We start from the raw sequence: 15,867 nt of genomic DNA on the forward strand, positions 1-15,867 counted from the left end.
GGGCAAACGTCAAGATAGCAAAAATACAATAAACGACAGTACATGAAAATGTCCTTATATTTTTCTTTTCGATGTCATGACACACCAAGAACAGTGAAATCAATTATTGTTATAAAAAGTAAAAAAAAAAAAAAAGAAAGAAAAAACAGAAAGAAATACTTTCGACCACAGGAACTTATCAATCAAATATCAAACTTGGTATAGAGCAGGATATTTTGCTGTTTTGGTCGATTTTTGCGATGCGACGTCTCGCTAACAAAACAAATTCACGTTTCAAACTCCGCGCGGCCATTTTGAATATTTGCATAATAAGTAGGTAAATCGATATAACCAAAAATAGTACGGCACTGAATAGCGCGGCACTGAATAGCGCTATCTCTGGGATCAAACTCGGGTTGTTGCGGTAAAAGACAGGTGTCCGCACGGCTGGACTAACAAAGGTACAACAAGCATACTTTGTGTATGAATCAGTTATAGTGGTTCTCGTTACGTTGTGCGTGTCATGGTTTACAGTAAACATATGGGATTGAAATACGCCGTTCAATTTACTAAGAAATTAAATCGTAAAACTGAAAAATATTCTGACCTGACAGTGGAGTTTTAAATATGGTCTGGGTGAAGTTACAAGCCATTTGGGCCGGCATTTCGAGAGTTACGTTGTTCTTTTATTCGCACAAACTCAAACAAACAACGCGAAAACCCAGAGACGCGAATTTGTTTGCAAACTACCAACTTGAATACTAATTGACATCGGTGAAGAAGGCGCACGCTCAACCCACATCAAAGACTTTTCTGAAAATACTAGCTCATGAACAGGGCCGTAGCAGGGGGTGGGGCACTGGGGGCATGTGCCCCCAATATTTTCCATATCAATATTTGGGTGACCTTCAAACCCGCTCGGTCAATCTCTGGGAGGCCTGGGTCTAAGGGCTTTTCAAGATTAGTGAGATAAAAATTTGACCGAGCTGTCAGGTTTTTTTGGACAAATTCTTGCCACGAGTCTCAAATTGACAGGAATCAGCATTTTTCACCATATTTTCTAGAGATCATGGAGCGGGAAAACTTTAGCCCTTCTAAATATGGGCATCAATGACCATATAAGGCAATGCAAACGAAGGACACTATCCTTGGGGAATATGTTTGATATGCAAACATAAAAAAATTATAGTAAGGGCGCGGCATGTTTTTTTACCATTCCCCCTAATATTTCTAGGCCTGCTACTACGGCGCTGTATATACTTTACGGCTCACTAACAAATGATTGTTGCGGTCACAGGTCGATGACAAAGCTTTTTTATAGTACTTAGCTTTAACCAGAAGTTGAACACCGGAAGATTACAGGATGATCTAAGGATTGCTGTGTTGCAAAAGCACAGAAAGACCACAAAAAGTTTGATCGATCCGACCATCCGACGATCGAGTGAAACAGAAGTCCCTCCAATAACTCGTATAAATACTTTGCAAGCATTCACGAGTTAAAAGAGAGTGTTATTATCCTGGGAAATTGACTATTGTTGGGAACAAGTTCAAAGTAGTTGTACGTTGGTCACAAAAAAAAAATGGAATGAACTTTGCGCAAAATAAATAGAATACAGCTTGCGCCTCCCCTAAATCAAGGAAAATACTAAAAATCTTGATAGTATTCGATTTTAACTTGAGTTTGGTTCATTGTCAAAATAATCATAGAGCCGAAAATGCGTCCTACAAAAATTCTGACGTTGACAGCATTGAATTGACCGTTACTTGGACAAGTCGTATGTCGAGAAGCCCGTAATACAACCACGCCACCACGCAAATGTTCTCACGCCAAATCCCAAAATAGCGCAAAAAGTGTTTTGGCATGTCGTCCCCCCCCCCCCCCCCCAGAAAATCAGACAGCCCGAAAAAATTCAACTTGCCTTTTTTATCTAAACATTCAAAGCTCGCCTTGACAACATGCTGTTTGATGTCCAATCTCATAGTTTTTACGCAAAAACTACCGACAAAACAACTGGTGTTCCACTCTCAACTGCATAGCGCAATATTTTGCCTGCCCTTCATTCGATATTCAGTGTTATAGATTTTTTGAGCTATCTTCTCGCCCCTACCACCACTTTCGTCAATCTACCCAGACTACATAGCGAGCTAATCCAATATGGCGACCGGAAGATCGTATCGCGCTGTTCCTCAGTTTCTTCGAAAATGACAATTTCCCACATACACTTTTGATTACTTCGTCAAGTTCCGCAGGATAAAGATCTATCATAAGTAAGTTTGCTTGCATATTATAAATGTTCTTTATAAGGATAAACCGTCTAAACTTTAGGACGGTGGACACTGGAGTGGATATGTTTTGAGTATATTTTGTAAACACTCTGATACGAGATAAGGTACTTAACTTATAAGGGACGCTTTTACGAAAAGCCCAGGGCAATTCCAGATATAGCTTCCTCCGCAGGTTTTAATATAGCAGGTCGCAAACTAAGGCTAAGTTCAAACGTCGTATTATCCATGAGCCGTATTCAATGCAAATGATGTAAATGAATCGAGTTTATAGTTCATCTGCATTTGTATGCATTTGCATTGAATACTCATGGGATAATACGACGTTTGAACTTAGTCTAAAACCACCTGCGGAGGTGCGTGCAAACATTGCTAGCCCTTTAACGCTCGATTGACTACAATACAAATAAGAAGATGTTGGCGGCCTTATCAGTCCAGCGTTCATGTTATTTGTGTTAGCACCATGTGCAGCCGTATACCCAAGATTGGTTGCGCGGTATGTATGCACAGTCATAGGTACCCAAGCGTGGATCCAGAAAAAAATTCTGACCTGTTTACGATAAAAAGCTCTAAACACTGTCGCATCAATAACAGATAGAAGACAAGTTATGTAGCTCATGAAAATACTTTAAAAACATTTTGACCTGTTTATGTGTGGGGCCAACCATTTTAATTTTGAGGAGGGAGGGGGGGTGGACATTTTTGGGTGTGCAGGATATTTTTTTAAAGGCATTTGGTGTGCAAGTTTTTTTTTACCGATGTAGGATATTTTTTTCTGTCCACCAATTGGTGCAGGATATTTTTTTCAGGATATTTTTTCCAAACTAACCCACCCCCCTCCCCCCTCAAAAGTCAAATGGTCAGCCCCTAAACAGGTTTGAATAGGTCTGGAACCCTGTGACAATCCTTCAATAAGGAATTACCCATTTGTTGGTGGGCAAGGGTGTGACACACCCTCTGTACACACCCTTGTGTACACACCTAATGAATTTCTAAATGTGATTGGAGCTTTCGGCTCTGAGAAATAAATACTATCGGTAGCTCGATCTCTTGCTTAAAAAAGGTGAATAAGATCATCTGTAAGCTGTCAATTCTGAATCTTGCAAAAAAAACTCTTACTACATGTGAGTGACCCAATTCCCTTTGACCTGTGTGATAAAAAAGGTGGGAATATCCTCGGTTTTGGAGAAGGATGTCACACAAATTTTTTTACAACCTAGTTTGTTTTTCTTTTCAGATGAATGTTCCTGAAAATAAAAAGCGTGAAAATAGCAGGCAAGGTATTTTTTATGATTTAATGGAGTTAATAGGTCAGGGCTAGAATCTAGGAAAGCAGGGGGGGGGGGGGGGGGAGGGAAATAAAAATTATTTTTTTGTTCTAAATTGTTAATCTACCATTTTTTCTTCATCCAATACGAAGTAGAGAGAAGAGCATTGCTAGTGGGTCCAACATATGAAGGACTTGATAAGAAGTTTCATCTTGAAGGCACTGCTAATGACGTTAAGCTGATAACTGATCTCATCACTCATGCACCATTTTGTTTCCCTCAAGAAAACATCAAGGTATATGATATAATGATCATACGAATATCCCTTGAGCCCATTACAAGAGAATTTAAAATTTACACAACTTTAAAGAGCCGTTTGTTATTGTTTTAACCAACATTGCAACATTGGAAACTGAGGGGGGGGGATCTCCATAAAAGATGGGAAGGGGTGATTGTCCTATCTTCAAGGGAATAGATTTCTACTAACTGCTGTCCCTAAGGGGGGTGTTCAAAATGTTTCTGCTTCTGCCATCCATTAGGGGGTCACATACTAGTGGACCATCATATTTTAATAACAACTGGACATGAATATACCAGAAAAGAGGTGTGCTTGATAGCAATTTTACAAAACTTAAAATGTGTTTGTTTTTAGTTCTTAGGGTTGAATTCTTTTTTTTTTTTCAACAATATGCCCCTCCCCCTCTCCCCCACCCGAGTTTGGAATGCAGATTCAATTGTGAGAGTAAAAGTCAAAATAACCACCTTAAAATAACATCTTTTTCTTTATTTAACCAAATTAACACTACAGCAGCTCTCCAAAATAGCTGATGGAAACAGATGCATTTCCACACTTTGTACTTAAGATAACAAAATGGCATCTGACAAAGGCCCTCCAAGTCATTGTGGCTTTTGTCTTAGACCTCCAAAATAATGATGAAAAGCCCAAAGAAATTGATGATAAAGCCACTCACCTGATCACATGGGTTTTGGGTGATTCTTTGTTGACAACTTTCTTTTTATTTTAAATTTAAAAAATCTGATGTTTAAAATATGAACATTTAATAAACTATCCAAAAACCCATGAAAAACTTAATATACTCAACCTTTTTTTCCCCTGCCCCCTATTTCTGCCTACCTACCCACCAGTTTTCAATATATTTTTGTTGCTAACAGATTCTGGTTGGAGGGGATGCCACAAGATCAAGTATTCTGACAAGTCTTGAAAGCCTTTGTCAGGATGCTGCAGAGGAAAGTGTTGTGCTGTTTTTCTTCTGTGGTCATGGATTCTATCTAAGAGACATCAAGGATGAAGGCATTGTCCCTTCAGATATCACAACAAGAATGGTAAGCAAAGCAGGTATCAATCATCATTAAGCCAGTATAGGTTTAAAAAAATTTAAAAAAAACACTGGCTGTTTTGCTATTTTCCTTAGCCTATTCTAAAGTTGCATAATCGTAGAAAGCATGGGTGACTGAGCTGGCCTAAAAGTAGGTGATCTTAAGACAACTTGCCAGCATGAAATGGAGAGAATTTTGACATTTTGACATTTTTCCTTTTAGAAAATGAACTAAGTGATATTTGTAACTGGGCTAGCTTACAAAGCAACAATGTCACCCTAGTAGGTGACCTCAACCTTAATAGAGTCAGACCAGACGAACCAGTGGGGAAATTGCCTCTCGATCTAGAAACCGAGCAGGGTCTTCTTTGCACTATTACAAAGCCAACAAGAATTGAAATGCGTGCCAACAAACTTACACTGTCTTTGATTGATGTACTCCTTGTCAACAAGCCAGAGACAATAAAACACAGTAGTAACTACTATCCATCGCTCAGTGACCACACGCTTGTTTATGGGATCTTGAATGACCGAGTTAACCCTAACAAACCTAAAGTTATCTCTTTCAGAAGTTATAAATTCTTTGACTGTTATGACTTTAAAATGCAGTTGAATGTTGCGCCCTGGCACGTTGGCAATATCTTTGACGATGTTGACGACAAGATCTATTTCTGGAGTTTCATCTTCCAAAGCATCACAGAAGAGGCTGCTCCAATGAAGCGAATGAAAGTGCGTGATAAAGACGTCCCTTTCATGATGTCCGAATGGAAGCAGGCCTTTCGAGCCAAACGCAAGGCAACATCTAAATTCTTAAAAACAAAACCCCTGAGAACTGGGAAAACAAAAGAGCAGCCCCCAATGAGGCCACTCGACAAAGAAGAATAGCAATAAAGCACTACTGGAGGAAACAATGTGAGCATCTTAAAGAGAAACCTAGGGAGTTTTTCAAAACGTCCAAACCTTTTCTCAGCTCTAAAAATACGACTCGAGACAATGAAATTCATCTCAACGATGTCGATAGAACACTTGTTAAAGACCAAAGTCGCGTAGCTGAGATACTGGTAGATTACTTTTCCACCATTGCAGACGGTATCGGTGGCGACAAGGCTAAATTGTCTTCACCTAACGATTTCATGGATCATCTCAGCACAATACGCATCTTGGATGTGTTTTCTAACACCACTCCAAGCCGTGAGCTGCGACCTGTCACGGAAGGCCAGGTTTTAAGGGAACTTCACTCCCTTAAACCTGGAAAAGCGGCTGGGTGTGATGCCATTCCCCTTAAACATAGGTGAAATGGAGCTTGCTAAACCTCTTCTCTTTTTAATTCATGCATCAAGTCAAAGGTGTTGCCTGGCTCATGGAAGCTCGGTGATTGGACCCTAATCAATCTAATAGAAGGCTGGAAAAAAGCAAGGGATAATAAACTGTCAGTTAGCATCCTTTCAACAGATATGTCTAAAGCCTTTGATTCACTTCGTCCACCACTGCTTCTGAGTAAGCTTAAAGCTTACGGCTTCCAAGAGAACTTGATAGCACTACTGGGTAGCTACCTTTCTGGAAGGAATAACCGGGTGCGCCTAGGCCGCCATGTCAGCTCATACAAGAATATCAATCGGGGATGTCCACAGGGTTCTGCTCTAGGTCCACTATTATGGAATATTTTCCAGAACGGCCTATGCTATCACATTTATGGAAGTTTATCCATGTATGCTGATGATCATCAGATTTATCACACTGGAAGCGATCTTAGCACTGTGATTTCAGATCTCAGAGTGAGTGCAGACCATGCTACTCAGTGGTACGATTCAAACCTCCTAGCCGGCAATCTAAAAGAGTATCAGGTTTTACATCTTACTGGTAATCGCCAAAAAACCGCCGACGCTAACGCAGCTCTTTATGTGCATGGTGAAATAATAAATGACACTAATGAACTCAAACTACTAGGTGTCACGATTGACGACCAGTTAAATTTTAGCACCCATATCAATGAAATCTGTAAAAGAGCCAGTCAAAGAGCTGGTGTTCTAATGCGCCTCAGGAATCTTATCCCCACCAACGCCAAAATACAACTATTTAAATCGGCAGTTCTGCCTCACCTCACCTACTGTCACCTTGTGTGGCACTTTTGCCGATCAGGTGACAAGCGCAAGCTCGAAAGGGTACAAGAAAGAGGACTCAGGGCTGTTTTCAAAGACAAAAGCTCTAGTTACGCTAACCTTCTCGGACGGGCTAAGCTACCTACCCTCTTAAACAGACGGCTGCAGGACATTGCTATACTAATGTACAAGGTGCACAATAACTTGTGCCCTCCTAATATCTGCGGCATTTTTAACAGACACAGTGCCAACTATAATCTAAGGCAAGCAGATTTCTCCTTTCCAAGGTACAACACCACTACTTATGGAAAGCACTCGTTAAAGTACCTTGGGCCAAAGCTTTTGGGGAAACTGTCGGTCACTATAATTATTATTATTATTATTATTATTATTATTATTATTATTATTATTATTATTATTATTATTATTATTATTATTATTTATTCTATCTTATATTAATTACATTAGTTATAAAGTAGTAGTAGTATCAATATAAAATATCAGTATATATAGCTCTTAATTTTAGTATTTACAGATATATATATTTTTCCTCTCATTTTGATGTTTTGGTTGTGTCCCCATATTAATCCTGGACTTCGTTTCCTGAGCTAGACGGTCTCCGACACTTTAATAAAGTTTATCATCATCATCATAATCATCAGCTTGTAAAACACCAAAAATTGTTAAAACTTTGTGGAAGTCCTCTCCTTAACTCATCTTCTCAAATTCTTCCATATATATTGATACTTTTTATACCTTTTGATCGGAAAATTGTGGGACTTGCCACCCAACTTACAGAAGTGCCCCACTTGTCCACTGCCTATGACAGTAACATTTCTAAATGTCGTCGGTTGTATTCCAATTCCATTTACAGTTGATAAACAATGCAGTTAAGGATGTTTGTATCACTGGGAAGGACTTTGCGTCGTATCTGGAGCTGTTGGCATCAAAAGAAGTGTTCACGACGTTGATGTTTGACTGCTGCTATTCTGGTCATGTTTACCGTGATGCAGAGTACAAAGACAGCATGTTTACACCACTTAGACCACGCCAAGTAAGCATCATTTTTTCCTGATGTAGATTATACCATAAAATACACAATGTTTAAAGACCTTGCCCTTTTTTAGATTGAGGTAGCCTGTCGTCTCCAATCTCGCTCAAATTCATCTCCAGGGTCACCTTTAGTTGAACCTAGCCTCAATGCACACTTGGAGAACAATAACTTTTCAATGTGGCCTCGTTCAGGCTGGAGACCTTCTCGTGCTGATAGATTTGTCCACATTGCTGCTTGTTCTTCTGCGGAGAAGGCATATGAGGGAGTTGATCACTATACGGACACAACATGTGGGCTACTAACCTGTGCTGTCAGAAGAGTGTTTGGCAAGTTGTCACATCCAGAAAAGGTGTCCTATAAAGTGTTATGCAGGTTAGCTGTTTTCAAGCTATGCACAGCGGAATCAGGAGAGGGGGGGAGGGGGGAGACGAGCCCTTCCAATGACTTGCTTAGAGGGCCCTGACCCTCCCATATTTTGCTAGTTAACAAAAGAAAACAGCAATACCTGATTCCATTACCTTCTCTTTTTTTGTTAAACTGAGTTGGGAATGCCCCTCACAATGTTTTCTGTCCTCCCCTCCCCCCCTCCATATTTTCTCCTTCCGCCATCTATGCCATGAACATGAACGAGTTTAGATCAGTGAAGATGTTATAATAAGATAAGGCTGTTGCATTAATTTTTTTATTGTCTTTTTTTTTACAGCCTAATAATGCGGGAGTTCAAGGAACTGCATGTTTCTGTCAAACAGACACCACAGTTTGAAGGAGGCAATCTTAACACTAGGGTGTTCGATAGAATTACAGGTAAAGGAAACAATGCAAAATACCCAGGTAGTTGTATTCTTAAACCAGAGTAATGAATGCTGGTGCATAACTAGGTGAATGCGCAGGGTTAACATGAATCATCAAATACTGTCAATTTTCAATATGATATCTATGACTGCAAGCCCCCCCCCCCCCCCTTAACAAATCCTTGGGTAAGCGTCTGTGATATACCAGTTACCGTGGAAGTGCTTAGGGTAATGTTTGTACTGAGCCCTGAATGAAATGATACCCATTTTCTCTATAAAACTCTAAAGAGATTGATTTTATTTAAGTTTTTATTTAAAGAAAACAAAATTTTTCCATTTCTTCCAGTCCCTTTCTGTCCAGTACCAGATCAATTCTAAATAGTTTTAAAATAATATAATACTCCAAAAACTGGAAATCGACTCTGCCAAATTTTCGTCTTTAATAAGACTTCTTCAGGGCAGACTGAAGAAGGTGAATCGTTACAAGCTTATTTACATCAGAATAGGTGCGCGAGACGCAAAAACATTACAACTGACAAAAACGCGCATTTTCTAGAATAGCGCGCGCTATGGATAAAAATAATTTACACATCTCTACGTGGGTTCCTACTACAAAAAAAGTCATCACTATTAAGACCCCGCGGGTAGATAGACTTAAGCCGATAAGCCCACTGGCCTTCCCTTTCCCTAAGCTGAGCCTCAGAGTTACACTTATCTATAAGTTGTACCATAACATTATTAAGACCTAAATGATTGTCGCAATGAAAATGTTGATAGATAAGGTCATCCTTAACTCTTTTACTAACCGGTAAACTAGGGTGCTTATTTAACCTACTTCTATGATCATTAAAACACTTCCTAAAACTATTGATAGTAGACCCTACGTATTGCTTGCTACACATAGAGCAAGTAATTAGATAAACAACAAAATCTGAGTTACAGTCCAAGTCAAAATTAATGACATATTTCTTATTAGTAACTGTACTGCGAAACTCCTGCCCTGTCTTAAGAAAGTTACACACCCTACACCTTTTACCGCCACACTTACCACAACCTCTAACCTGAGTACCATCCTCTTTAAGAGAGGAGTGCACCAACATATCCTTTAAACTCCTAGGTTTCCTATAAGCCACCATAGGTACCCTACCAATAGCACCCCTACATCTACTAGAAGATTCTAGAACTGGCTGTAAATTACGAAGAATACCAGGTAAATTAGGTAAAGCTGGATGAAAAGTGACTACAAAAGGTACACGATCATTCTTACCTTTACGCCTGTCTTTCAATGTGTCGTCCCTAGGAATACGTCTAACCCGGTCAACTTCCCTCTCCACAAACCTGCTGTCATAACCCCTATCAACTAAATAACCTTGTAACTCTAATACCCTCTTTTCGAAAGAAGAGTCTTTCGAACTTATCCTACGGATACGTAGTGCCTGCCCAAAAGGAATGCCTTTCTTACCAGCAGACGGATGACAGGACGTATGAAAAAGATATTGATGCTTATCAGTAGGCTTACTATACAGAAAGATTTCCAGTTTTTGGAGTATTGTATTCATTGTATTCATTCATTGTATTGTATTCATTGTATTCATTGTATTCCAGTTTTTGGAGTATTGTATTCATTGTTCTGGTACGAGATCGCGACAGTTTGGGCTTTTTTGATTCTAGTTTTAAAATAGGTGTTGCTGTGGTTCAGTTCCAGATGTCCATGTCAGTGGTGTCCCTGTGGACCGTGTGTTTCGAAATGGGTCACGTGATGAGGTCATTCTAGAAGCGGGTATCTTGCAGCTATTACGTGACGGAGAGTATGAAGTGTTTGAGCCTACAGTCACCAAGGAAGAGTTGGCATGCGGTAACAGCACTGAGAAGTGGGTGGCGAGGATAGACGTGAATCAGTATGACATCTTCGAGACGCAAGCACTCGCGTTAGTCGTAGAAAAAGCAAAAGATATACGGGTGAGTGGGAAAAGGTAGTCCTTGGTAGCCATTAATTCTCAATATTACGTAAGCTTTCATCAATAATTTCCAGCTTCCTTCATTTAACTAACGGGATTACGGAATTTTTTTTTTTTGGTTGATCAGCGCCTTGTAGAAAGGTGACGTGATTGGAAACCATTTAAGTGCTTTCCAAGGATTTTGAGTGATGGGAGCCAGGAGGCGATTTCGCTGTTGGAAATCGTCGGTAAGAGAATATTGAAAAGCGCTGTAAACTTGTCTTTTTTTCGTAAAATCGGTTGATATGGATAAGTAAACACCTCTCTTGAATAAAAACACCGTTCTATACTTTAAAAACGGCAACGAGAAACTACAGAATTTTGCGCTTTCTAGAAAAGTACACACGGTATTTCACAAACAAGAATTTTGCTTATTTATGTGCTAAGCGTTTTCCTCTGGGTGTTTTAGCCTGGGTGTTTGGCATTCCTGCGCGAAGCTAGGAGCGTAAGGCACAAAGTCCGAGTGCATCAGAGTACCAATCACGTGAACGACACGTGCGAGTTGCTGACTCAGCTAAAGACTGCTCAAATGTTCCACGTGGAATGCAGTTCAACGGAAGAGGAAGAACACTTTACTTCAGCTGCAGATGATACGTTTGGTCACATGGACACGATAACGTTGATGAACTTCCATAATGCCATTGGTTTATCGCAGAATAAGATATTGAATGACGATAATAAAAAAGTCACGAATAACCAGGAATCGCATACTCAAACTACTGTATATCGACCTGAATGCCGACGAGAGAGTGGATCTCAGACTAGCGACGACATCATTCATGTCTCGCCCGAACAAGTGCACACAAGGTAATATGGACTTATTTTAACTTTTCATTATCTTCAAATGCCGACGGTACTGTCAAGCTATTAAAACAAACACCTCAAGCGGGATTTTGATAAGTTCTCTTATTTTGCTAGCAAAGCGTTCTGGGTCGCTCGACGCAGAGGCAAGATGATCACTCCGCCAATAAGCCTGGGGCGAGAGCACGTCGTAGTTGACAACCTGTGTCGGTTGCTAAGATATGAGATGGCCTTAGCGAATGCTGATATCGCTTTTGGTTCCATGATAAACGTGACGTTCAAAGTCTCTAGGCTGGAAAGGGTGCAACCATACCGAGCTGGCCTGGAAAAGAGTCAAAGAATTCGAGAGGGACTGAGTGCCGGGGATTTATATGAAGGTATCTTCATACTCTCAGGTTTTGATTTTAATTGTCACTTTTTCCCACTTTCTCGAATTAACTGATGATTGAGGGCTATTTTTATAGACTTAGTTGACTTTTATGATGAAATCAGAAGTCCAAGGCCTAGCTTAGACACCGCCCTATTCATTTTCCGTTCCAAATGTATAATGCATGCAAATGAAGATGAAACAATCGACTTTGTTCATTTGCATGCATTTGCACTTGGAACGGTACATAAAAAGAACGGCGTCTTCACTATGACTAAGGCATTGATTGCTTCCAAATGCGACCCAAGTCATTTGTTTCGTGTTCATTTGCGTGCATATGCATTGTGAACGTAACACGAAAAGAACGGAGTTTGTTAAGGCCTAAGACCATGTAAATAACCAGGCGTAACAACTAGTTAGAGGCGTAAAGCAAATGCATCAGGGGAAAGACGACCTAGGACAAGTCTTTTCAAGATGGTTGTTCGCGGGTCTTTCTGATCCAGGTTTATCCCTGCCTTATCACAAGAACCCTTTTTAACCATCATCGTATTCAACCTGTGACATCTTCCTCTTTAATCTTAAGGCGGTCCCGTGACTGAGCGGCCTCGGTTCCGTGCGCACCTTGTGACTCAGCGGTCTGACCGTGGGCGCGTCAGGCTAGTCCCAGTGCCCTGCTCAGGTGACGCACTTGTGTTCCAGGTCACCAATAATGAAGATCACGTGATCCATGTCTGTGTATTAATGTTCCAACTGGATGGTTCGGTCGTTTCTTTGTACCCAGATTCTAACGTAAGTTTAAAGTATGGAACTTTGCAAGCACAAACAATTTGAATCTTTGCAATATGCTTTTTACAGGCGCGTACCAAGGGGGGTGCACATGGAATCTTCAAATACTATGCCTTTTCCATATGATTCATGACTGCGCACCCCCAGCCAATTCTGGGTACCCGCGGTGTTGTATTATGTAATTCTTGCGGATATGTCAAGCAAGGCATTAGTTGAGCATTCATTTTGTACTGTAAAGAAATTTCTGGAAAATCTAGACCATGCTCTAATAAGGGCGACTATATAAGATGATGTGGACGTCGTTTAACGGTCAGTCAGTTCAGGGTTTTGTTGAGTGCGGAATATTTGAACCACTCAGAGTTGCAAAATCAAAATTGTCTTGCGCTACTCTCCGAATCTACTTCATAAACGCCAGGAAAACCTTCAATAAATAGTCTTCCAACAAAAGGGTTTATATTAGCTCGTTTTAACTCGCTTTTAAGTGCATATTCTCGTGTCTTACCTTCCCGATATAACGTATGTGTCTGTGTGTCTTTATGTTTGAGCTTTGATCACCCCTCAATGGGTCACCGAGTACATTCTGTGATTACAGGGGAGAACACAAGAGCTGCGGCCCGGGGATTCGATAGAAGACATTCATCGTCTCTTCATACCTGATCACTCCCTGCGCGGGATCGCCCGTCCAGACCCGCGGGACCCCGAGCCTCGTTACGGTGTCGATACCGTCGTGCTTTTCGCGACAAGTGAGGAAGCATCCTATTTAGCGTTGCTTCAAACGCCATTGGAAACCGAGCCAGAACTCGTGCCCAGGGCCCTGGATAAGCAGGTGTGTTGGTACTTGTTCACTCCATTACTTCATTGCTGAAGCTCGCACCCTGATTGGCTAGAATTTTTAAAACAGTGCTTTATGGGGTCCTTATGCTATTCTGCTGCTACCTCACTAGCTGTTCTCTTTTTTTTTTATTAAGACACCGTTGCATCCACTCAGAAAGTTTCGTCTTGCTTTGACCAACCGCTGTAGTCTGGATGCTCAGTGCGACAGCGGGCCCGCCTGGCAAGTCATGAAACGAGAGTTCGAGGTCTGGAAACATCCTCAACATCAGTAAAGCCTTTCCCATGCTAGAAACAAGCCAGATTATCTTGCACTTAGAGAATCCCCCCCCCCCCTTCCCCAGCAATTGTTCAGGTCGACATGCGCTCACTCTCCAATACTAACAAGACAAACTCATCAAGTCGAGGCTGACTTCTAATAGCTCAGGTCGATATACGCTCACTCTTCAATACGAACAAGACAAATGCATCTAGTTGAGGTTGTCTTCTAATACATTCCCAGAAATAAGAGACAACATGTCCGCCACGCATGCGTAATAGTGCACATACAATGTCAAAATGGCTGCCATTTACTATAAGGAAATGTGGGGAGACATCACAATTTATCAAATTTTCTCGTTTCAGAGATTTTGGGCTCACGATGCAGGACTCGAAAAAAAAAAACCTTGCCATTCGAGTGATACACTTTCCGTTCAAACGATGCCAGAGAAAGCCCTATAATTGTTCCTTGGACATTGCACTTTTGTTCGCTTGAGAGCATACAATCCTCCATACATTCTCTGTAACTTCATTGAAATCGGGCATAAAAGTAGTCGTTTAAAAGGTAGAACTGTTCGCCGCATCACAGGTGCAGGACTCGAAATTGGTAAATCGACTATCCTTCCATCAAATTGGCCAATAAAATAGGCAGTAGCGCCTTCCAATCTTGTTCCCGAAGAAATAACATTTGATGTATTTATGCCTAGTTTAGGAACCATTATTGTTGTCTTTAAGATACAGACTGAAGCAAAGAAAACGGTGCGCTCCGCAAGAACAACTTCTCTCCGTTCGTCCGTTCTCCATTTTGTTTTTAAACGGCCCCACGGCTTTCTGGGATAGACACAGGGGAACCATAAAGCCCTTCTAAAAATATATATTTTTTTAAATTTGCGCATATGATGTTTTCCAACCTCAGCGAGACTGCCGCACTTCCATTATCATCGGACGTATCAAAGCAGAGATGCCCATTGCACGTTTAAATACCGCTAATACTACTTTTATTTGGAATTTTAGTCAACCTGACTAAAAACTTCTAGTGTAACAACAAAAGGGAAGCCCCTGTGCTGGCCGGAATCTCGTTTTTATTTGTGATACCGCTGTTATTTCTCGCGGGCCTAGCAAAATGTGAGCCCAGAGAAACCGCTGGCTAATGTCCCTTACTTCTGGGAATGAGCTCAGGTAGATATACGCTCACTCTCCAATACTTACAAGACAAACGCATCAAGTCGATACTAACAAGACAAACGCATCAAGTCGAGGATGTCTTCTAATAGCTCAGGTCGATATACGCTCCCTCTCCTATACTAACAAGACAAACGAATGAAGTCGAGGCTGTCTTTTAATAACTCAGGTCGATATACGCTCACTCTCCAATACTAACAAGACAAACGCATCAAGTAGAGGCTATCTTCTAATAGCTCAGGTCGATATACGCTCACTTTCCTATACTAACAAGACAAACGAATGAAGTCGAGGCTGTCTTTTTTAAAATAGCTTAGGCTCGATAACGCCTCAAATATCACAAGACAAAAGCGTCGAGGCTCTCTTCTCATTCAAATACGTTTGCTGTAATTTCAGTTTAAAGCCTCTACTTGAGGTAATTTTTGGTAGCATATCGAACTTGGGCTATTGAGGATATAGCCTTGTCTGTTGGTCACGAGTTATAGCTGTAGAGATTAGAGTCAGCCTGGCATGTGTTGGAAGCTTGCATGGTTCTCAGAGCGGGGCGTAAGTGAGCGAAAACCGCACAGAAAACGCCAAAAACCGCAAAACCGTCAAAACAAGTCAATAACCGCGCCAGATTTAAGACGAAACCGCATCACCTTACGCCCCCCTCCCCCCAACCCCCTCGTTCAATGCACGAACGCCCCACTCCAGTAACAGAGATTGCTTTGCATGTATTGTCTTCGCTGTCGTCGGATAAAAGGTAGAGGACTACGCGAAGTACAGCAAGTGAATAAGCGGATCCGGGCGGACAGGAAATTAGCAGCTTCCAAAGATATTCGTAGAAAATGA

The 15,867-nt window shown here is 41.0% G+C and overlaps 1 protein-coding gene across 7 annotated transcripts; it reads left to right on the forward strand.

Annotated features, from left to right (window-relative positions):
- Nucleotides 1–1,922: 1,922 nt before the first annotated feature.
- On the forward strand, nt 1,923–13,888 carry LOC116614781. 7 transcript variants are annotated; one of them, XM_032376186.2, is made up of 13 exons: nt 1,923–2,247; nt 3,500–3,542; nt 3,686–3,825; nt 4,704–4,874; nt 7,841–8,020; nt 8,094–8,392; nt 8,724–8,824; nt 10,511–10,770; nt 11,218–11,615; nt 11,727–11,986; nt 12,560–12,765; nt 13,355–13,588; nt 13,731–13,888. In XM_032376186.2, exons 2-13 carry the CDS (start codon nt 3,500–3,502, stop codon nt 13,866–13,868), a joined length of 2,430 nt encoding a protein of 809 aa, XP_032232077.2. In that variant the 5' UTR covers nt 1,923–2,247; the 3' UTR covers nt 13,869–13,888. The 7 variants fall into 7 exon arrangements, with proteins under 7 accessions (XP_032232077.2, XP_032232076.2, XP_048583939.1 ...); XM_032376185.2 differs by having other exon boundaries at nt 1,924–2,247; nt 3,683–3,825; XM_048727982.1 differs by lacking the exon at nt 1,923–2,247 and adding an exon at nt 2,255–2,369 and having other exon boundaries at nt 3,683–3,825.
- The last annotated feature ends 1,979 nt before the right edge of the window (nt 13,889–15,867 follow it).

The sequence above is a fragment of the Nematostella vectensis genome, chromosome 1 (genome assembly GCF_932526225.1).
Source record: "Nematostella vectensis chromosome 1, jaNemVect1.1, whole genome shotgun sequence".
Taxonomy (NCBI): domain Eukaryota; kingdom Metazoa; phylum Cnidaria; class Anthozoa; order Actiniaria; family Edwardsiidae; genus Nematostella; species Nematostella vectensis.